At 39.5% G+C, this 25,073-nt stretch overlaps 1 protein-coding gene across 1 annotated transcript in view; it reads right to left on the reverse strand.

The window, feature by feature from the left end:
* Positions 1-2,805: 2,805 nt before the first annotated feature.
* cdk5rap1 (CDK5 regulatory subunit associated protein 1) overlaps positions 2,806-25,073 on the reverse strand; it is a 28,121-nt gene continuing 5,853 nt past the window's right edge. The window contains exons 3-13 of the mRNA XM_043710176.1: positions 24,513-24,547; positions 24,036-24,136; positions 19,009-19,219; positions 16,632-16,752; positions 15,137-15,367; positions 14,439-14,536; positions 11,243-11,298; positions 10,176-10,306; positions 9,375-9,524; positions 4,407-4,547; positions 2,806-3,258 (exon numbers count right to left, since the gene is read on the reverse strand). Of these exons, the coding sequence (XP_043566111.1) occupies positions 3,145-3,258; positions 4,407-4,547; positions 9,375-9,524; positions 10,176-10,306; positions 11,243-11,298; positions 14,439-14,536; positions 15,137-15,367; positions 16,632-16,752; positions 19,009-19,219; positions 24,036-24,136; positions 24,513-24,547 (1,389 nt within the window). The 3' untranslated portion in view covers positions 2,806-3,144. The remainder of the gene's footprint in view (positions 3,259-4,406; positions 4,548-9,374; positions 9,525-10,175; positions 10,307-11,242; positions 11,299-14,438; positions 14,537-15,136; positions 15,368-16,631; positions 16,753-19,008; positions 19,220-24,035; positions 24,137-24,512; positions 24,548-25,073) is intronic.

The raw sequence follows: 25,073 nt of genomic DNA on the forward strand, positions 1-25,073 counted from the left end.
CAAATTTCATTCGATTCTAGTATCTTGCAGCAGAATTTAAACCGATAGGCCAAACTCAATTTTGTTGTGTACCATGGCAACTCAGCTCCAGCTGTTTGTTTCACAGCCACATTACATCTTTTAAATTTTTCAGCATACTCTGCGCTTGTTAAGTCCTTGCCAGCTTTCACTCTCAAAGTTAGAGTACACACCTACAACTCAATAACAGTATTCTATTACGCTTAAAGTGTTTTAAGAACTACTTATTCAATTATACATTTACTACTTTATTATATATTTTGTCAACCTTGTCACCAATTGCTGTACGATAAACCTTAGAAACCGAATAAACATTAGTCACGTACCACGTATTCACCAAATAACTAGCTTCAGAATAAGTCAGTTCCTAAGGGCAAAGTAGTTTAGGAAATGCAAAAGCAAAAGAACTCCTTTCTTCGCAACCCTAAATTTTCTCTTACTCTGGTAATCTATTGTAAATTACACTAAATTTGCGAGTTCTATGCGCTCCTAAAAAAATCCCATTACCTCTTTTAATGAGAATCCAGTTTTAGCTTAATTAAGTCCAACACCTCCATTGGAGATCCTGTCAGAAGCTTAGTAACTAACAGAATTTAAAATGTAGAGTTCAGTTAAATACCAACTACAAAGTCAGAATGGTATGAAGTAAGAACTTGCCTACCCAATAATAGATTAATTTAGCATCGGATTTTATTTTTCCCCGACAATGGTCTGTTCTGTAAATTTGCCTACAAAATTACATTCTAGTTTCATAAAACTTGATTCTGCTTTTAGGAGTTATCACCAGTGCCAGGCATTACATAATGCACACTACAGAAACAATTCAGCCCAAGCAGTTTGTGCTGAATTGTGCTCTCCTCAAGCCTCTAAGTTTATCATTGTAATCTCATCCCATCACCTGTGGTATGCCTGTCTAGCTTCCATTTAAAAGCATTTATATTATTCACTTCAACCACTCGCTGAAGTATTGAGTTCCACATTCTCACCACTCTTAATAAAACTTGGTACACACCATAAAAAATATAATTAGTCAGAAAGAGTAGGCCTGATGGTCAGTCACAGAACATGCTCATTTGGGCTAGCTTAACCTTAAGTACCGAGATATTAAATAACTGATCGTTGCAGCATTTCTCACATCTGTAAATTAGATCGACAGAAGCTTCAATAAAAGGTCAATTGGAGTTAAGAGGAGATTAGAGTTTGTGAGAAATTTTCTTTCTCCACCAGGGGTGCAAGATGACAGCAGAGAGTCATTTAGACCAGAAGGATGTCAAAGTGCTCAGAAAGTACAGCTCTTGACTTAGGCAAGACAGACAGAAGGACTTTGTAGAGAGATTAGAAAAGTCAAGAAAAACTTGCATTAACAAGAGTGCACCTTCCTCCACACTTCACAAGTACAGTTAATCTAGCAAATTTGAAGTGGTCATGCTTGTAATATATATGGCAATTCAGCAACCAATATTATGCTTATAGCAAATGTCATAAACCCCAAATAGTATAAAATAGCTAATCTGGGCTAATCTGAGACATACATACTGATCAGGAGAACCTGCTGCTTTTTGAAGCTACCAGGGTTACCTTACATGTGTGCGAACCCAGAGACAAGAGTGTAACCATTGAGCAAAGGTTTTGACTTGTTAAGTGAAGGATGAGTTTGTTGAAGGCCCTGGACACTCTACTCTGCAGACTACCCCTTCTGACTGACCACAACCAGCTGAAGCATTTCTCAGTGATTGGTGTGGATGGATGCTGGTTTGCTTACATTTCAGAGCTGTTATTCCAAGGAGCACATGAAGAAAATGAGGAAGGATCCAGAAGGGTTGCAGAAAGTGGAGCGGAGTCTACACAACCTGCAGGAAAGGATGCTGAAGGCACAGGAGTATTGATTGGTCAAGGTGGAGGAAGTCAATTTGTGAGCAGAAGGTGCAGGATGAGATCTATGCAGCAAAGCAGGAAGCACTGCAATTACGGAAGCTGTGAGGGGGACTGGGGAACAAGCACAGTTGACAAAAAAATGCAGGGGAAGAGCTGGAACATGTAGAGATGGCACCAAAGAAAGCGGTAAGGTATTGGTGTCACATGGAGTTGATCCTCAACTGAAATGAGTCAGAAATGACTGCAGCTGACTCATTAGGTGCAAGTGTAGTATAATACTTTATAAAGAAATGCGTCCAACACATTGATTTGGACCTCAGCTACTATCCTGTCAGAAAAAGAACCGGAAATGACATCACCAACCCAAAGAAACCGGAACACTTAAATAGAAAGCAGGACATTAGATTAGATTACTTACAGTGTGGAAACAGGCCCTTCGGCCCAACAAGTCCACACCGCCCCGCTGAAGCGCAACCCACCCATACCCCTACATTTACCCCTTACCTAACACTACGGGCAATTTAGCATGGCCAATTCACCTGACCTGCACATCTTGGGACTGTGGGAGGAAACCGGAGCACCCAGAGGAAACCCACGCAGACACGGGGAGAACTCCACACAGTCAGTCGCCTGAGGCGGGAATTGAACCCGGGTCTCTGGCGCGGTGAGGCAGCAGTGCTAACCACTGTGCCATCCACTAACACCAGCGCTTCACAGGAGGCTCACGGATGACGTTACTTAGTAAAGCGACAAAACATCTGAAACCGAATCTTCCAGCTCAGCAAGCAAAAGCACATCCAGAACCTCAACCTGAGCTACAAATTTTTTCAAACTCGCTAATTTCAATTTCTTCTCAATCATGTAGTGCTAGATGCAAAATGCCTGGCCCTTGGTGAAAGAAAACGACATACAAAAATTTGAAAACTTTCTTTAATCGCCAAATACATATGCAACACTTTTACAATGATTCATCTCTCATTGACAGAACAATTTGTTACATTTCTTCCATGCCAATACTTTGATATTGTAATACCAAGCATCTGACATTTAAAAATCACATAACAGATTTTAACTCATTGTCAGGATCAGAAGTTTAAAAAGATGAATGCATTGGTTATCTCTATGTCTTGTGTGGTGAAAGAATGTATAAGTCCTAACTTTGCAATTCTCAATAATACTCCTAGTGCAGGAGCACAACTATGATACTTTCTTCAAATCATCTTGCAGTACATTTCCAATCCCGGGTATACGTTATTGTCCATAACTAACAGTTTTCCTGTTTTCAGATGTCATCGTTGTTGAATTATTCAGTGTTGTATGACAGATTGGGGTACCCTTTAAACTCTGAGAACTGGCAGATGTTATCTGAAAATTTAGGCACAAGTAGTGAATTAAATATCTATGAAATGTATTTATTTTATGAAAACCATGATTGCAAGCAATTTATAATAGGTTACATGAATGCAATATTTTTTGCAAGTGATAGAAAGTTTAGAAAAATATACTTGTAACCATATGAACCTGAGCTGCTCTAAAGCACCTCCTAGGTGACAGTACAGCTAGAATCTTAGAGCAGGCTGGGTCAAAGGCTCACAATTTCAGTCAAACGCCATTCATTTTTACTTAAGAACTTCGGAAATAAAAGTCAACCCTAGGGTTTTCGCTGCTTGCTGAGAATTATTTCAATCATCCATTATTAAAGTCCGAGTCAGGAAATTTGTCCTAACTCATATGAGGACAGTGAGAAACTACTCCTCCTCAATCTGTATACAGCCTTTGAAAGTTAACCACACCATCCTGCTCCAATGCATTTTATTTTATTGTCCAGCTGGTTGGGGCTGCCCTCATCGGATTTCATTCTTATTCATTTGGACATTGTCAAAGAAAGCACCTGCAATAGTTTCAGTTTCCATTCCTGCAACTTATGCACCGCAGTGCCCAATGGATCTATCATTCCTCCTTGCTCATTCCAGCCTACATGTTGCCCCAGTGATGCTAGAGGTCAATAGCACTGCACTGCACAGCCATTTTAAAATTTCCATTAAGAATATGGTTATAGCAGTATCTGCCCTTGCACAGCACTGTGCCAGTCCTTTATTACTACACTGATAGCTGCAGCATAGGATACATAAATTATTTGTTGCTGTAACCAGTTTAATACAGATACACAATAGTATCTTTTTTTTTAAAGATAAGAGTTTCTGGTCTCCAATTCAAATGCAAAAAACTTTTTAAAAAAAAAATCACCATTGTTTAAAAAGTTTCTTCCTAAGCAGTCAGAGAATTAGTCGACAGTGCTTACGTAATGTTTTCCACTGTAGTTTAGTGAAGGGAGATACACAGACTGCTTAACTATGATTTTGAAGCAGCAATCTGTGACTTACAAAACCCATTATTATACAAGTCACACTTGATATTTACATATTGAATTCTGCATGAAATGGCACCATTTCAAATGTGCATCACACATCAGAAGCATTCCTAAAAAAAAAACACCTTAATTATTCACTTACTTGCACCAATATATAGTCTCCAGGTTTAATAGAAGCAAGCATTCCAGATGACCAGTCACAAGATATCTCCACGCTGGGAAAATTTACTTTAATATTACCATCACTTCTTCCACACAATTCCATCTTAGATCGCTTACTGGTCTGAGAATGTAAAACAAAAAGGAAATAACTGGTAATGGGTTTTTGTATGGAGTTTTTAAAACTATGACAAAAAGAGTTGCAGGCATAAGATACCAGTCCTACATTATGGATTACACTTGCAATAGGTGCATGTTACATTTTCTACATCAAGTTAACGTAGTCCTTCATTCTCTAACTGTACATTCTGGGGAACTATCCCAACTCATTAAATATGGAGGCACAAAGCAAAAAAACCAGAATGTTTTCCCTAGGCATTGGACCAATGTGGAATAAAATACCACGAAAATCAACTCAATTGTTGTAAGGATTAAACAATATGTTCTCAGTGCATATTTATAAATGCCAGATATTTACTGCAGGAAGAAACACCAAAGTCAGTATTTTTAGTTTGTCATTTGCTAAAAATTTACTGGTGTTTCAATTTTGAACATTTCACTATATCAACCTTTGAATAAAGCTGTGCTATCCCTCCACAACTACCCCCACCCCCGACCCCAATTATTAATTAAGAACAATAATCCTGTTTGTAGCTTTATGACAAATAGCAGGAACTTCAAACCAATGTGCAAGCCTTTGTGGAGTATATTGACTGGAAAATTCTGATACCAGCTGGAGAGTAATTTACTGGGATGTGTATTGTCTAAAATGACAGATTGTTGGAAACTACACTACCTCTTTGAAAACAGCGTCATTTGAAGTTTGGCAAAATAAAGCTAAACAGAGCTCAGGGTGTGGGAGGCAGTAGAAGCAGACATGGGGGAAGAAAATGGTGGTGGGAGTGGCAGCATGCAGGAGATTCAGGGCACATTAACATTCCTACTGACTTAGAGAACCTTGCTCCTGAGCAGGTGTCAGAGAACAGCCCCTAATAAATCAGAACAAAAGCAAGGTAAGTTTACATGTTGATGTGTGTCTGTGGGTTATTAGCTAATTTTACTTTTACCTACGTCCCAATAGTGAATTTTAAAAAAAAGTGTAGGTTCTCTTGAAACCAAAAATAATCATTTCATTTAGAATTACTGAATTTTAAAATAAAATTAAAGTGAGTTTGTACTGTGGAAGGAGTTCCCCAGGGTCAGCATTAGTATATATAAATGATCTGGATTTTGGAGACCTGGGAGCAAATTCAAAGTTTGCAGGCAATACAAAACTTGGGGACACTGAAAAATATGCAAAGTATAGTACATAACCTCAACTGGACACCAACAAGTTGGTGGCATGAGTGGACAGGTGATAGATGAAGTTCTATGCCAGGATTCCGAGATGATACATTTTTGGTACAAAGAACATGAAGACAGCACAAAACAAAAGGTCTATTCTAAAGGGTGACCACATGCAGAATTGGCAGGGTAGGTAAAAAGAGCAGCTAATAAAGCATACAAGATTCTTCAGGAGAGTGTAGAAGAGATTTACTAGAATGATGTTGTGCATTGCTGGAATCAATGAGGAGGATATATTAGTGAAGGTGGAATTGTTTTCCTCAGTCACGAGAGGTTAAGAGAAGATCTGATAGGAGTTTCCAAAATCAAGAATCATGGATGGAGCAGATAATGAAAAAGTGCTCCCAATTGTAAAAGGATCAAGAACCAGAGCACAGATTTAAAGCATTTCACTAAATAATGGGGAAAAGGTAGGAGATTGGCGCTAGTAAATGGTCATTGAGCCAGTGCAGATATGATTGGTCAAATGGTCTGCTGCAGCACAGTAACAATTCTGTGATTGTGTTCAAATTACATGTTATAAACAAATATTACACTAGAAGATCAATTTATTTAAATAACCACAACTTTGCTGGGTTCATTGGTCTATCTGTAAGTTCTTCTGACTGGCAAATTAGGACGAGGATGCTTTCATTCATTAATAATTCCCAATTGTTAGTTCAGGGACTAGTTTCTGCACTTAACGATTCACAAGTTTCCTATTCTCCAGGTCAGATTTTGCCTCTTGTATGAATAGTGTTTAAACAAGTGAATAAAATCTGATAAGCAAAACATACACTAATTATGCTGATGATATTACCAGCAACTTTCCAATGGCTATTTGAGTAGTGTAGAGATAATCTTCCTCGGGTTATTGTGCTATCGGGCACCACAGGCACTGGTTTTACAACCTGTACACTATCAGTGGATTTCTCCTGTATTGCTCAGGATAAGTCTGAAGACATACAGTTTAATGAGAAATAAAGCATGAAGTAATACAATTAATTAACCCAATATATTATTCTGTTGCGACAGTGCAGAAATGAGAATGAACAAAGGCAGAAATTCTGGGTACCACACGTTTTGGAAAGGATGAACATATGGAACAGTGCAGAAGAGATTTACTAGAATGATTCCAGCTCAAAATTAGTGACTTAAACCACAACGACCTGAATTGGTTTTCTGCCAAGGAATTATGTAATTTATAGGAGTTTTATGATCTGTAGCAAAATGCAAATGCTTCTCGGCCAGTTCAAATGAATGGGATTATTAGACTAAAGTGGATAGAAACATTAGCATGCCCTTGTTTTCATTTAATTACAAACAAAAATGTAGATAAACGTATTGGTATCAAAGTTACCTCAGCATTTCAGCATCTTTGGGAAGTCAAAATTATACGCAAGGAAGCAGACCCTTCAGTCCAACTCATCTATGGCCGAACATTTATCTTAAATTAATCTAGTCCCGTTTGCCATGTTTGGCCTATATCCCTCCAAACGTTTCCTATTCATACACTCATCCAGATGTCTTTTAAATGTTTTAACTGTCCCGGCCTTGACCAGTTCCTCTGGCAGTTCATTCCAAACATTTACCACTCTCTCTGTGAAAAGGTAGTCCCTTATGTCATTTTTAAATCCTAGCCCTCGGAGCTTAAACCTATGCCCTCAAGTTTTGGACTCCCCTACCCTGGGGAGAAGACTTTGACCATTCACCGTACCACACCCCTCATGACTTTATAAACCTTTAAGGTCATCCCTCAGCCTCTGACGATTCAGGGAAAATAGCCCCAACCGATTCAGCCTCTCCCTATAGCTCAAACTCTCGAACATCTGCAACATTCTTGTGAATCTTTTCTGAACCCTTTCAGGTTTCACAACATCCTTCCTATAGCAGGAGGCTAGAATTGAAAGAGGTTTACAAAATTATGAAGGGCATGGATAGGATAAATAGACTAAGTCTTTTCCCTGGAGTTGGAGAGTCCAGAACTAGAGGACATAGGTTTCGGGTGAGAGGGGAAAGATATAAGAGAGACCTAAGGGGCAACATTTTCATGCAGAGGGTGGTGCGTGTATGGAATGAGCTGCCAGAGGAAGTGGTGGAGGCTGGTACAATTGCAACATTTAAGAGGCATTTGGATGGGTATATGAATAGGAAGGGTTTGGAGGGATATGCGCTGGGTGCTGGCAAGTGGGACTGGATTGGGTTGGGATATCTGGTCGGCATGGACGGTTGGACTGAAGGGTCTGTGTCCATGCTGTACATCTCTAGGACTCTATGAACACAGTATTCCAAAACAATTCCTAACAGCGTCCTGTACAGCTGCAACATGATATCCCAACTCCAATATTCAATGCACTGACCAATGAAGGTAAGTGTATCAAACACCTTCTTCACCAAATAAAGGCCAAGAGAACTGCAGATGCTGTAAATCAGAAACAAAAACAAATTGTTGGGAAAGCTCAGCAGCTCTGGCAGCCCCTGTGGAGAGAAATCAGGGTTAACGTTTTGGGTCGAGTGCCCGTTACTCAGCACCAGTGCCAAGGCAGGGTCACTCAACCTGAAAAGTTTGTCATTCATGTTACATTTGTGCATACGTGGAAAAACCTGACATAACCTGAGAGTGAGGAAGGATGTGACAGGTTACAGCAGGATATAGATAAGCTGCAGAACTGGGCAGAAAGGTGGCAAATGGAATTCAATGTAGCTAAGTGTGAGGTGATTCACTTTGGGAAGAATAACAAAAAGATGGGGTACTGGGCTAATGGTCGGATACTTGGTAGTGTGGATGAGCAGAGGGATCTTGGTGTCCATGTACACAGATCCCTGAAAGTTGCCACCCAGGTAAATAGTGCGGTGAGGAAGGCATATGGCGTACTGGCTTTTATTGGTAGAGGAATTGAGTTCCGGAGTCCTGAGGTCATGATGCAGTTGTATAAGACTCTGGTACGGCCGCATCTGGAATATTATGTGCAGTTTTGGTCGCCATACTATAGGAAGGATGTGGAGGCACTGGAACGGGTGCAGAGGAGGTTTACCAGGATGTTGCCTGGTATGGAAGGAAAATCGTATGAGGAAAGACTGAGGCACTTGGGGCTGTTTTCACTAGAGAAAAGAAGGTTTACGGGTGACTTGATTGAGGTGTACAAGATGATTAGCGGGTTAGATAGGGTTGACAGTGTGAACCTTTTCCCGCGTATGGAGTCGGGTATTACAAGAGGGCATAGCTTTAAATTAAGGGGGGGTAGATATAGGACTGAAGTTAGGGGTAGGGTCTTCACTCAGCGAGTCGTAAGTTCATGGAATGCCCTGCCAATAGCAGTGGTGGACTCTCCCTCTTTATGGGCATTTAAGCGGGCATTGGATAGGTATATGGAGGATAGTGGGTTAGTATAGGTTAGGTGGGCTTGGATCGGCGCAACATCGAGGGCCAAAGGGCCTGTACTGCGCTGTATTCTTCTATAACCAATTACTACTGGCCAAAGACTTCATAATTGACCCTGATCTCATTGTGGATCTTTGGACAACACATATTTTGATCTGGACTACATTACTATTTCAGTATTTATTGATTAAATTTGTCACAAGACAAACTTACACTTTAAACATCCTTAATATTAATTCTACATACCCCTTCAACTAACACGAGTTGCTCACTTCCAACAAGATCAGAGTTGAGTTTAGCTGCCTCCTCTCGGAACACAGTGATAAGTTCTTCCAAACGACGCTGTTTCACAATTGCAGGAACGCTGTCCTGAAGTCTATGGTAAGAGTGTGTCTTCTAGAAACGATCAATATTACAATATTTCAGACTTTTGTGCCTGATCTTACAGTAGAGAGGATCCATACTTAACAGGTTTACAATAAGATAGAAAATGCAGCAAATTGTACATCACACTAACCACTTTCCGAAGTATAGCACTTTGTTTGGATGTAAATTTGACAAGACAAGGGAATGGAAATGGATCTTTGTGAAGCATAAAAATAACTGCTATTTAAAGCTTGTTCTCATTTGGCTTTACAATCAGCTTGAATTGTAAATTCAGAAAATTAACCTCTGATTGTCTGGGAAATTTAAGCTGTCTCTTCCAAATGGTTTAATCAATAAGTGCCAGAGTATGGGAGCATGATGTGCTCAGGAATGATTTGAGATAAAAGAATGAGCAACTTCAGGCATTTTAAACAATTGCCAGTTTTGGCAACCTGGTTTTGAAATAGGGTACAGTTAGCAAACAATCCAAAAGTTGTAGAAACTGCGTATCTCTAAGTCACCTATTTTTTGTTAATTGCTTAAACTAAAGCAAAAGTAAATAAGCAGCTTTCAAATGAAAAGAATGATAGCAATGGGTCTATGAGATCACAAAATATAATGGTCTGCTTTATCCATCTCTTTCAAATATATCTTGAAGACTGATAATCCTGTGTAGCTCACCTTTCTCATGCTGTAAGCAAAAAGATATCCAATGTTATACCTCACTTCTCTAAGAAGTGAAATGGTCTGCAGATGATCATCCTCAGTCTCTCCACAAAATCCAGCAATGATGTCACTACTTAAGCTTATACCTGGTTTCAGAAAGACAATTATAGAAAAATGTAAATGACATTAACACAGTAACACTTAACCTGTTATAATAAATTTTAAAAAGTTAACAGCCTCAGAAATTGAATAGTACTGCATTTGTGGGTGGCCTGAGAAGTGCAACATTATATGGACAACTGAGTTCATAGGATTAGACCCAACACCGACAAGACATAACTGCAGCCCATCACCACTCAATACAGAGCCCTACTTTAGTCCACTCCACAAATTCTATGAAATTTTCCTCTGGCACCGCAATTGTTTGACACTCAGCCCCTCCCACAGCAAGTTTACTGCCTCTCAATCACTTCCCTAACGTTCAGCATGAACTGGTCACATTCATTTGGCAATTGTAATCTCTCCTTTTGCTGGTGAATGTCTTAGTTTAAAGGTATCCCCCAAAGTCATTGAATTTCTTGTTTTATCCGAGCCACCGTCTGACAATTCTAAACCCCAACATTTCCTACTAGCTCCTTATAATAGTCATTGGATGAGTGGTCCTTACCTCAGATCCCCTGTTTGCATCATCTGAAGCTATTAATTACAATTACAGTTCTGCTCATATTCCAAGAGCAAATTTCAAAATGACAATTATTTTTCATGGTTAGGTAATTAAGCATTTAGAATATTTTACATTAAAAATGTCCATTGTTTGACACGTGACCTCAATAATTCTTTGTATCTGATAGCAACCAACAAGCAAAAATAATGACCTTTTCAGGGATCATAAATTCAACTATCAACTTGAGCACAAAACTACTGTACTCTAACTAACCTTCAGAATACAAAATCTACATGTGACCATCAGAAAAACATGTTTGCCCTATGGATCTGCAGTCACATAAAATTAAATCAGTTTTCCACTGACAAACAACCTGCAAATTACTTTATCATACAGAAAATCAATAAGGTAACGTTACCTGGGATGATCCTACGTATGTGTTCAACAAGTTCCAAATAAGCTTCTCTTGTATATCTGCAATGAAAACACGACAATTAAGGAACAAAGACTACCAAAAAGACTAACATTTAACACATTTAATATTTGGAACTTCAGAAGGATACAAATCCACAAATCAGCACAACAAAGAATGTGACTGCAGGTTTGATCAAATATTCAGATGGAAATTAATTGTCACCCCTGTAGTGAGGTTAGTGGTGGAGTGATCGTGGATCGATTTAATTGGGTGGAAAGATGCTTATGGGGATTTTATCACCTTCCTACCTCCAATCTGATCAAGTTAAAGAATTGCAAAAGGATCTGTGAACTTTTCCATCCAGCTCCAATATCATTGCTGCTAGTACTAATCCAAAGGCAGGCAGAAGGTTACCCATACAAGGTACACAAGCAAACATGTGCAGGACTTTGTGGAACTCGTTCAAAGTCATGCTGTACCTGATCAAGCGACACAGTATTGGGATGGGGATGCAGGTTGGTGAAAGCCAACCACCACCTTTGCTGACAATCCCTTGCTCATGAACTCCAACTAGCAAGGTCCCTTCGGCCGTCACTTACCTGTGGCCTGGGATTGAGCAATCACATGAAATCCCGGGTGAGAGTTTTACCAGCAACAACACAATCTCATGGTGGCCTGCAGCTCTTGGCAGGTAGGATTTATACCCCCGGGTCCTGATTCTTAGGAAAGTCAGCCTTTATGCCACTTAGCTCTCCATGTCATGGCAGAGACTTATTTTGACTGTTAAATCAATGCTCAACATTCCGAGTTTGTACAAGAAGAGGTTTTCAAGATGGAAAGAGATTAAGTTGGAGGAGTTGTTATGTAACTGAATGTAACAGGAGCTATAATAAAGGCAAAAGAAACAGAGGATACAAGCTAGTTGGTATACTTGAAGGTGATGGTCAGTCACCTTCTTGGAGTGTTGCAGATCGTAAGAATTCCGAAAATGCTGTTGTTAGGCAGGGACTTGGCTACAGGAGCAGAATTAGTCCAGTCGACCCATCAATTTTATTCTGCAATTCAATCATGGCTAATTTGTTTCTAAGCCCCATTCTCCTGCTTTGTCCCCATAACTGTCGATCCCTTTACTAATCAAGACACTACCTATCTCTATCTTAAATACACTCAAAAGCCTTCTGCAGCAATGAGTTCCATTGATTAACCAACCTCCGGCTGAAAAAATCATGACTTCAGTTCTAAAGGGTAGTTCCTTTACAGCTCTGAAGACAATTAAGGAACAAACTCTGAAGCAAGTGCTCTTAGGTGCTAGTGCCTCTGACTAATGGATACGTGGCGGCACGGTGGCTCAGTGGTTAGCACTGCAGCCTCACAGCACCAGGGCCCCAGGTTCGATTTCAGCCTTGGGTGACTGTGCAAATTCCACACTGACATTCTCCTCGTGTCTGCGTGGGTTTCCTCCAGGTGCTCCGGTTTCCTCCCACAGTCCAAAAATGTGCAGGTCAGGTGAATTGGCCATGCTAAATTGCCCGTAGTGTTAGGTGCTTTGGTTAGAGGGAAATGGGACTGGGTGGGTTACTCTTTGGAGGGTCGGTGTGGACTTGTTGGGCCAAAGGGCCCGTTTTCACGCTGTAGGGAATCTAATCTAATCTTCGCCACATCTCAGGCCTCTCCGTATTCTATAAGTTTCAATGATATCCTCCCTCATTCTTCTAACTGAATACAGATCCAGAGTTCTCAACTGGTCATGTGAGCAACTCTTCATCCCTGGGATCATTCTTCTGGATCTCCTCTGGACCCCTTTAAAGGTCAGCACTAGATATGGGGTCCAAAACCACACAATATTCCAAATGCAGTCTGACCAGCCTCAGCAGTACATCACTGCTCTTGTATTCCAGCCCTCTTGGAATGAATACAAATATTATATTTGTCTTCCAAAGCGCCAACTGAACCTACATGTTAAGATTAAAAGAATCCTGAACCAGAAGTCCCTTTGTGCTTCAGATTTCTGAAGCCTTGCCCAGTTTAGAAAATAGTCTATTCTTCCTACCCAAGTACATAACCTTACACTTATCCACATTATATTCCATCTATTAGTTCTTTGCCCACTCTCAATCTTGCCATGTTCTTCTACAGCCTTTCCAATTGCTCAACACTACCTGCCCCTCCATTTACCACCTTTTGTGTCATCTGCAAACTTAGCAACAATGCCCTCAGTTCCTTCATCCAGATCATTATTGCATAACATGAATAGTTGTGGTCCCAACACTGACCCCTGTGAAACTCCATTAGTCACTGGCTGTCATCCTGAAAAACAGCTCTTTATTGCCAGTCTTGACATTCTGTCAGTTATCTCAATCCTCTATCCACACTTTTAGCTTGCCCCGAACACCACAGGCTCTTATCTTATTTTGCAGTCTCTTTTGTGGCACCTTGTCAAAGGCCTTCTGGACTTCCAGAATTTCGATCCAATGACACTGAATAAACGTTGATAAATTTCCAGGTTAGAAAGGCTTGTGACTTAGAGACGGTGGCATTCTTATACCTCTGCTACTCTTGTTCCCAATGGTAGAGGTGCATGGTTTGGGATGTCATTAGAAAAGCCTTTGCAAGTTGCTGCAGTGCATTTTCCAGATGGTAATGACTGTAATTACAGTGTGCCAATGAAGGAAGAGATGAATGATGGTGGATCTCTAATAAGTGTGTTTTGCCCGAAATGCTGTTGAATTTTGCATATCCAGACAGGTAGGGAGTATTTCATCATGCTTGTGGCTTGTGCCTGCAAATGACGAAAAGATATAGGGGAGGCAGGAGATGAGGTAGCTATCACAGAATTTCCAATCTCTGACCTGCTACTATAACTGTTACATTATGTGGCTGGTCCTGTTAAGTTTTTGGTCAATGCTGATACCCAAAATGCTGCTAGTGGAGGAGTCGGTGATGCTAATCCCTATTCAGTATCAGAAGTTTCAGCCATGCAGAGCAGAGAACTGGTTTTAATCTATGATACAGTTATGGATCTAAAAAACCCACCCCAAAACTGTAATAATCTCCATTATTGAGTATAAACATCAGTACCCACTACTTGAGCTGAATGGCCTGATTCACTGAAGTAAATTCTCTGTAATTGCCCAGTCTATAATAGTTTCTTTCTGTACCATAATGACTTTGAACAAATTCTTAGCAGAAAATACTTTACCCTCGTCTCATAGCTTTAAGTACAGCAGTGCTTCCGCTTTGCGCAGGCAAATGGATATGTTTGCAAATGTTGGCTCTTTCCTGTATAAGGCACAAAACCTGTGAAGGTGAAAATGGAGGAGAAAAAAAAATCACTGTTTTCACATTAGTACACTCTCAACATTGAACCAAAGGAAGAAAAGTAAAGATTTTAAATGAATAGTTATCCAGCTAGATAGCAACAGTACATTTGTAGAATTCTTTCTATAAATGGCATAATGTTGCACAGATTATATTTTCTCACAATTAACAAAATGTAATCAAAATGTGAAGAGTAATTAAACTAAAATAGAAACATAATGCAATCACATTTTCCCAGCTTTTAACAGCCTGTCAAATACTGCAATAGAGGGAATTTTGTAGAAATGGGTTAGAGTTAGGGTTAATATTTCAAAATCTGTTGAATGTTCTCAAATGAATGCATCAATCTTAGAATTTTAAAAGTACAATTTCTTCTTGGATTTCTTCCCCTTTGCACCAAAGCACATGCCTCCCACAGAGATTTGAGCATGTGCATCCGTTTCAAAATAGATTCTCTGAAGAACATTAAATTGCTGACACACTGCCAAAATTTATTTATGCAGGACTGCATATAGGACCAGTATAGCAGATAAACTTTATTACAGCCATTTGAACAGAAGAGAACGGACACCATTTTACCTCATCTGGGAAATCCTTGGGGTGAGGAGATGTGAAACGGATTCTCATCTCAGGGTCGATTCTCGAGACCTGATCCAGTAAGTCAGCAAAACGCAAGCCTCTAAGTTTATTCTTGTATATGGTATTAAATCCACGGCTCAGATGTGTAGGTTCCTTCATATGAAGTGAAACCTCTGATGTATCACAGTAACTGTTCACATTCTGTCCTAGTAACATAACCTCCTTCACTCCCTGAAATCAGAGGCAAAACTCCATTGAAGAAGACACTGAATAACATCCAGCATATACCAATTACTCAGAATTCTATCTTGCTTTTTCACACTGATTTTCACCCAATCCTAGAATGACTCCATTAAGTCCCAGTGAATGATCTCCTCTCCGAGAGATTAGGTCAATCTTCCATGTTAAAATTTGTTACCCAGGAGGCAGAACATGCAAGGTCACTGAAAATTCTGTCAATGCCAAACAAAGAATTTGTTGTGCAGAGACCTAGGACTGAATGGTGGCAGCCAGTGGGTAAAAATAATTTAATCTTTGTACCAATCCAATTTTGTTTCTAGCTTTCGTTTAACTGAAATTTAAATCACACTCTAATCTTCCCAACCCCAAGCAGGATTATAGAAAAGCAACTGGTCTTAGCTAATTAAAGCAGCAAAACCTGGTTTCTCCCTAACTGGGGCAGACAGGCCATTCATGTGAGAAACATATGAAACTAGTCAACTTATTGCAAGTTACTTTGGAATGCTGGAACAAAGAGATAGCTGGAAAATCTCAGGTCTGGCAGCACTTGTGGAGAGAAAGCAGAATTAATGTTTTGGGTCCAATAACCCTTCTTCAGAACTGAATAGAGTGCTGGAGTTAGATGGTTAATGGAGTGCAGTTTACAACAGGCAGGACAAAGGAGGAAGTTCTGCAGAATCCGAGTAAGGAATTGGGCACTATATTAAGAAAGAGAAACTCAAAAGTTCATAATCTCTGGATGCAAATGCAAATCAGATTAGCAAGATGAGCAAGTGTCTCAAAGATTGCTGTGGGGGAAATCGGTTCCGGTTCTTATGACACTGGGCAGCTTTGTGGGGAAAATGAGAACTGCTGGGACAGTCTCCATCTGAACTGTTCTGGAACTTATAAGCAACACAAGTTGGGAGGTAGAGAGGATTTTAAACTGAAAAGTGAGAGCAAGGCATCAAATCTGGTAAATTGTGGTGAATCATAAAGTAGGGGTAAGGCAAGATAAGAAGGTAAGAAACCACACTGCGACAGGAAGGAATAGAGAGTACTAAAGTAAAAATTAAAGTTGATCAACAAATAAGGCTGGAGATTATATGAGAAAGGATAAAACTAAAGATTTTTTTTCATGTAACTTTGAAACAAAATAAATGAATTAAGACTGCAAACTGAAATAAGTACGATTTGGTAGCCATTGCAAAGATGTAGTTGCAGGATGGTGGATTGATATCTGAATATCAAAAGCTATTGGAATATTGCTAATTACCTGATCTGAAAGCATTTTGACTTCTTTTAAAATTGAAGAAATTGGTCTGCTTCGTTCCCGTCCACGGGTAAAAGGAACAATGCAATAGCTACACATGTTGTTGCATCCACGCATGACAGAGCTACAGTAAGAGAAATAGTTTCTTTCAGTCAGACTTTCCTCAGCATTAGCCAAAATAATTCAGACCTGGCAACTGTTCGTGGAAAACAACAACAATAGCGACACGTTGATGTAACAACATACTGTACTGCTGAATATTTAACTGAATGAAAAACAAGCACCAAAAAATAATTCTCCACAACAGTTTGACAAAGTAGGGAGACACAGAACTCACTACAGAGATTAACAACATTCCAAAGGTAGACACTCTTATTAGGGAGTGATAAATAAATCACATGAAGGCGCTCTTCCAGAAGTCCTTGTGTATACCTGAAAAAGCAATATTCTCAGAAAGCTGAGATAGGACAAAAATAAACTTTAAACTGTGGAAAGAGTCTACAGAGGAACCTCGATTATCCAAATGACGCGGGTAGGGAGTATTCTATTCGGATAATCGAATGCTGGATAATATAGTTTAGCCAAGCATTGTGACCCTGCGATCTTGTACGGATAATCTGAAATTTGGATAATCGAATGCTAGGTAATCGAGGTTCCTCTGTATTCTGAACCAGTAGGGCAGAAACAGCGGAAATGGTCAGTTTAGCTCATAGGCAGGGATAGAAAAACAACTTTACAGCAGAGCAATTTAAATGTTAGATATATTCCTCAGTTAACTGACACTAATTACATACTTGCACACTGTGTACAAGTCGTAGAAAATGAAGAGGCACCATGTATTTCATGTAAACATATGCTGGACAATTACGAGGACCAAACTGTGACAGGTGAAGGCTGACTGGATATAGCAACATGGATTAGAAATGCATGCCAAGGCTATTTGTTCCAAATGACAACTATTGAAGGCTTGTATGCATTGGCTCATCTGCACTAATCCCACTTTCCAGCACTTGATCCAAAGCCTTGGATGTTCTCATCCATATACTTTTTAAAGATGGAGTGTCTTCCTGGTTCAACCACCTCCCTAGGCAGATTCTCACCACCCTCTGGATAAAAAGACTTAACACTTAAAACCCCTCTAAACCTCTTGCCCTTGACCTTAAAATTTCCCCGTTATTGACTCTTCAGCTGAAGGGAACAGCTGCATCCTGGCCAAGCCGCTCAGTCTTTTACACCTCAGCCAGGTCCCTACCCAGCTTTCTCTGCTCTAAAGAAAACAAACCCAGCCAATCCAGTCTTGCTTCATAGCGAAAATGCTCCAAACCCAGGCAATATCCTGATGAATTTCCTTTGCAATCACATCTTTCCAATAGAATGGCAATTGGAACTGCACACTGAACCCAAGCTACCTCCTTACCAAAGTTTTGTACACCTCCAACGTAACATCCCTGCTTTTACAATCTATTCCACAACTAATAAAGGTGAATTCCCTGCATGCCTTAACCACCCTATTAACTAACTCCCATCGGGGTTCTGTGGACAAGCACCCCAAGCACCCCAAGATCCTTTTGTTCCTTTGAGGTGCCATTTACTGAGTACTCCCTTATCTTGTTACTTCTTCCAAAGAGCATCACCTTACCTTTCAGGGTTAAATTTCCTCTGTCACTGATCTGCGTATTTAACCAACCTTTCTGTATCTTCTAAATACCCAAGACCTTCTTCCTCACTATTAACCACTTGGCCAGCCTTTGCATCATCTACAAACTTATCACACCCCTACATTCTTACCTATATTTTTACACATATATCATGAACAGTAAAGGGATCCAGCACGTATCCGTGGTACACCACAGATACCAGCCTCCAGAGACACAAATATTCTTGTACCACCACTCTGTCTACTACCAATACGCCAACTTTGGAACCATCTTGCCAAATTACCCTGGACTCTGCGTGCTTTTACCTCCTGTGTGAGGCCTCATCAACAGCACTACCCTCTTCTACACACCTGATCACCTCCAATGTAATCAAATTGGTCAGGCATGACTTCCATTTGCCAAAGCAAATTTGTGACCAAACCTTATCTTTCCAACTGAGCTACCAACTAACCCACCATTGACACTATTGGGTTCAGTTCTGCACCTGCAATTTCAGAAGATGGAAAATTCACAAAATCTTTTGTTCCAAAGTGAAATTCCTGAATTCAACATGCATTTGCTGATATTGTGCTTTCTCTGCAAATCCCCAAGGCCTTTGTTTGCTTCTTAACAGATTGAATAGAAAGGAGTACAGATTGGAGGTCAACAAACAGCATATCCTTCAATTGACAGATTACACTCCCAACCCAAAGTGTAAGTTAGTAAATAGAGATTACACTTACACAAATGCAGACTTTGTCATGGTATTGACTTGAACTGGCATGACATCTGCATAGGTTTCATCCAATGACAATAAAACATTCACAGCCTTTTGGCCTGCTTCAGCCACTGTTAGGAGTCTCGGAAGATCACGGTAGGAATCTGGTCCAGCAATTACATCGACAAGTTTCTCCTTTTCCAGGATCTCCTCTTTAAGTCTCTCAGCCATGCATCCTACCATTATAACCCAGAAAAAAAAATCACTACATTTCAGTTAATAAACTTCCAGTTTATAAAGAATTTAAAACTGAGTTATTTACATTGACCTGAGTTTTTTAATTATATCATTTTCATCAGAATGACTTTAAACAAGCAGGGAAACAGATTATTTAACACTGCAGACTTATTACATATTTTAACAGTCTAGCATATTCCAATTCACCTACAGCAAACATTTCCATTAAAATGCTTTAAAGTTAAAGGATGTTGGACAGAACTATTAAATTCTGTTTTCATATTAGTGCCACTATTTGATCACTTGTAAACATCAATATCCAATTTAAAAATGCTAAGAGTTTAAAATATTGAATCATCAGTAGAGTTAGCCTTATTCAAAATCAAGTACAGCATTAACCTTACAGGACCCTGAGAAAATGCTGTACACTGTAGTCACAATAATCAGTGGGTGGGGGAATGCCTGAAATGGGACGAAGGACAGCCCAGCAGTTGGGGCAAGAGGGTCAATAAGAAGAGCGCAGGGGCTGTGAAGCCCTGTCTCCCTTATATGCCACTCCTACCTTCTGGATCTTCTTTGTCACCCATCTCCCTGGTTCTTTCCTAGATCCCGATCGCCCTTCCTCTTCTTGGTCCTCCTCATCCCTTCACACCTCCCACCCTCAGTCCTGAGCACCTCTCTCCCCTACCCATCCACCTGAAATGTGCACATGCACAGTCTGAAGCAGTGCATAACGCGCATGTGTAGCTGTCAGCAAATGCAGCCAATAAATTAAGACCATGATACACAATAGCAAATGTAGGCCATTCAGCCCATCAAATCTGCTCTGTTATTCAATAAGATCATGGCTGAGTTGGTAATTAGGAGAAAGTGAGGACTGCAGATGCTGGAGATCAGAGCTGAAAAATGTGTTGCTGGAAAAGCGCAGCAGGTCAGGCAGCATCATTCCTGAAGAAGGGCTTATGCCCGAAACGTCGATTCTCCTGCTCCTTTGATGCTGCCTGACCTGCTGTTTCGGGCATAAGCCCTTCTTCAGGAATGATGCTGCCTGACCTGCTGCGCTTTTCCAGCAACACATTTTTCAGCTGAGTTGATAATTGACAACTCCATTGATTCCCTTACTAATTAAAACTTGTTTTATTAAAAACAATACATAAAAGTATTACTGATTAAAAATGTGACTCAAACCATAGCTTTTCATCACTGATGTGAAGAACTCACCACCCCCACCCCTCTATTCTTCCATTCAAAGTGCATAACCTCACAAATTCCTATATTATATTCCTATCTGCCAACCTTTTGTCCATTCACGTAACTTGTCCGAAAACCTCTTTCTAACAGTGTCATAGAATCATACAATCTACAATGCGGAAGCAGGCCATTCATTCCATCTATACCGACCCTCGAAGAGCATCCCACACAGATCAAACTCACAACCCTATTCTTGTAATTCTGCATTTCCCATGCCAGTCCATCCAGCTTGCAAATCCCTTGGCACTATGGGCAATTTCGCATCGTCAATCCAACTAACCTGCACATCTTTGGACTATGGGAGGAAACTGGAATACGCAAACAAAATTCACAAACACAGGGTGAATTTACAAACTCCACACAGATATATTTGCTAGAGGATGGATTCAAACCCAGGTCCTTGGCACTGTGGCAGGATGCAGCAGTGCTGACTACTGTGTAGCCCTGTATCATCCTCACCATTTGGCTTCCCTTCTTTTTATGTGTCATCCACAAACTTGTGAATAATACATTCACTTTTCTCATTAAGACATTTATATATTGCAAATAATGGTGCTTCGGCACGGATTTATATGGCACACCACTAGTTAAAAGATGGCATCCTGAAAGTGAACGCCCTTAATCTCAGGAGTCTATTAGTTAGCCTAATCCTCAAACCATGCTTAAATACTACTGCACTACTATGGACTCTTACTTTATTAAGAACTAGTCTTATGGCTGATAGCTTTATCAAACAAGTTTTGGAAATCCAAATATATGACATGTAATGGTTTACCTTCATTTATCATGCTTGATATCTCTCCAAGGATCTACAGTAACTTTGTCAGGCATGATATACTCGTCATGAGGTTATATCGATTCTGCTTGATTATATTATGCATTCTACATTCTTTAGAATAGACTTCAATTTTCCCAATGACAGATGTTAAAACATCTGGCTTAGTTATGTTATTAAGCTTCCTCCATTTTTGATAAGCACATTACATGGGACAACTGCCAATCATCTGACTTTTTCCAGAATCTAAAATATCTTGGGCAATTACCACTCTGTAGCTACTTCCATTAATATCCCAGGAAGCAAGCTATCGGGAAAGCACCGACCTGGAGTTTCTCCAGCGATAGCTCCTGTATTTATTTCCTCCTTTTATTTTGCTCCTTGATTATTTAGGATTGTTTGGAACGTTATTATTAGTTTCTAATATGCCACCTGATGTAAAATATTTATTCAGCTCCTTGGCCACTTCCTATTTTCCCATTATTTCCCAGATGCTCTTTCTCAACTTCAGCATCTCAACTTCCTTTTGTATATTTAAATAAACTCATACTGGTTTGACATTACTTGCTAGTTTATCATCTAAGTTTAAGTTCTCATTTTTTTGCAGTTTTGTTTCTTTTAAAGCCTTTCCTAATCTTCTGTCTTACTACCAATCTTTATCACCGTTCTATTCTTCCAATGTGATACTAACCTCAACTTCCTTGGTTAACCATACTTGGTATATCCCCTGAGAATCCTTCTTCCTCACTTTTGAAAGTATGAACTATGTAGATTATGATAGCAAATGCCTAAATTGTCCACCAATGTTCCCTGACTGCCTTTCCTGCTAATCCCCTTGAACCCATTCTGCCCCCACTTTTTGTAATTACCCTTTAATTTAGCAAAATTGCTTCTGACTCTCAAACTGAACGCTAAATTCTACTTGGTCACTATTTCCTCCGGGATTTGTTCAGAGATCATTTATTAAACATGCCTTATTATACATTACATGATCCAAACCATCCTAACCCCTGGTTGGATCTGCAATGTGTTATTCTGAAAATTTGCCCAAAAATATTTAATGTATTTTTTCCTTGTGACCACACCTGCCTTATCGACAAGAAGATAAAGTCAACAAAATTAATGTACTACCTTTTTCACATGCCTTCATTATCTCCTGATTTATTTTGTCCTATAGTACAGTTACTGTTATTAAATATTTCCAGTGTCCTCTCCTTCGTTATTTCTTATCACCACCCATATGATTCTACATCATCGGGTCCATGACTATTTCTTGCTATCGTATTCATCCCATCTGCCATAGCCTTTCCCTCCAACTTGTCCTTTCAAGAAGTCACACACACTGATGTCCCCAGATTTGATCTCCTTGTCACCGTTTCTCTAAAATGGCAATAAGATCACTATTTGTGCCATTGACTGACTTAGTTACAAATGACACATGCATTTATATAGTTTCAGTAATTTTGCTTTTTCTTTCCACTTTGATCTTATTCATTGTTTCATAAAAATTGGCACACCCTGCCTTTCCGAGCTCACTCTGGGCATCATTACCTAAATTGCCGTCCTGCAATGCTGTCAGGCCTATATGCTTTGTAAGCCAACTTATACCCAATCCAGAACCCCGCCCCATCTATTCAGTTTTGCTCTACAGCCCTAGTTAGGAAAGTGATCCTCGGCACAGATCACGTGAGGTGCATCGCACAAGAGGTGTTCCCTTCGAACCAGTTGTTGATGCAGGTGCCTCATGGATTGCAAAGCATTCTATCGCAACGGCCAAATTTTCCTTTTGCCAAATTGAACTTGTAATAAATTTCACTGAGACAGCTCTGAATCTTTTTATATATCCAAAACATAAACAATCTAAAAAACATGGACAGAAGTCAGATGAAGGATAAAGGTTACAAATATTAGTAGACCACTGAAACTTGGTGCCCCAAATTGTTGAGGTAATAAAAACAGAAGGGTCTTTTGTCACATTTGTAAACTGACCTTAAGCTTGGGGATAAGCAAGGAGCTACATGTATTCTGGCATGAGTGTCCACTGGCTAAAGGATTCAAATGGGACATTGATGCAGGCCCTAAAAATAGGATACATCAACAACTGATCAGGGTCGGAGGCCAGTCCTCATCAGAGGGTACAGCTCAGCAAGGAACTATGTTCTTCAGAAGCAAGATAGACTCTCTCTTCTGGTCTAAGACCAAGGGAAAGGCAGGATGCTGCCTTAACAACTTTAATGAGATTAACACACACACTGAGCTCACCCTTTGGTTTCAGTGAACAATCCTCGACTGTCACAGGATGTGTAACTTATCTAATTAATAAAGTATTGTATCTGCTGCATCTGAAACTAAAACTATCTGAAAACTGTCTATAAATCATTAAATGCATGTGTTCGTTAACTGTGGGCCCTGAATCCATAAGGATGATTATAATAATCAGCTGGAGTAATGGCAAACATAGAGATATATCAGAGTTATGATGTTAAATACATCCATCCATTAATCCATATTCAAATACCATCACTGGGTCACTATATCTTCAGTATATCTATCTTTTGTTTTTTTGAAGTGCAGTGTTTTTATTTCACTTTGATACTAGAGTTATGAGTATTGGTTGAGGAAAAGCTAGCCATTTCGAAAGCAAAGAGCTCCATACAACTACAATCACTATGACTGATGTGTTTCAACTTGCTGACTGATGACATTCAAACTAGCAAAACTTGGTTAGATGGATTCCCTCTGTGGTTAGCCATATATCTGCATCAAAAACATTAGTTTAGCTAACATACCTAAAATTCCTATTTTAAGTGGAACTTGAGATTTTGTTCGCTTGGATTTCAGGGACGCAAGCTGCTTCAGCCTGTTCCAGATCGTTTGCTCTGCCTTCTCCCTGCAATTAAAAGTTTTTTTTTCCTTATACACTCACAGCTTACATTTACTTATGATATACTGTAACTTGTAGCTCCCCAGGTTTGTCTTAATGTGATACTCCTCCCTCACCCAATAATTTGGTAGCAGCTAATAGGTGTTGCTGACTCTTTTTGGTTGGATGATATAACATTCATTCTATACATAAAGTGGCAGCATGCCTCACTTCCACTTCAAGATCAATGGTGGGAGGTCTGATTTACAACTGATCTCTGACAGCAACTGGTGACTGAACATTTACACCACAAAAGTGAATGAAATTAAATTGACAAAATTGCAAAAAACACACAAGAATACAGATTAAAATAAATTTCGTAAGATACAGAGAAAGAGAATACCTGATTGAACATGTTACTAGCAAGATCACATCTGCCTGCATCAAAATAAAGACAAGTCAGATTTGTTTTCAAATGGTCATTACATCAAAAATGCACTGAAATCTAAATGCATACTCAAGGGTATTTTACTAAATTAGAGATAACAATAGTATTGGAGCAAAATGCTGAAACAATGAGATAATGAACAGAATTAACTGAAATAGAATATACACCAATACACTGCAGAAATAAAGATGTGGCTGCATTCCTGCAGTTTTGTCTGTTTTTAAACTAGTTTTTTCATATAAAGTGGAGTAGAAAGTCACACTTCAAAAATATTAATTCCAAACTGCTAGGATATCCAATGATTCTGCATGTAAACATCACAGTATTGGACTGCATAACATCACACAATACTATTGAGCAATCTACATGACAAATTGCAATACAGAGCCATTTGTTCCATTTCTGTCTCAAGTTTTTTTTTCCCCTTGTCTCCATTAAACAAAATTTAACTACTGGAGGGTTTTCACATATTCGATAGTCAAAAAAATTATAACCCAAATATTGAGAAATCCTGAT

The sequence above is a fragment of the Chiloscyllium plagiosum genome, chromosome 20, assembly GCF_004010195.1.
Source record: "Chiloscyllium plagiosum isolate BGI_BamShark_2017 chromosome 20, ASM401019v2, whole genome shotgun sequence".
Classification (NCBI taxonomy): Eukaryota; Metazoa; Chordata; class Chondrichthyes; order Orectolobiformes; family Hemiscylliidae; genus Chiloscyllium; species Chiloscyllium plagiosum.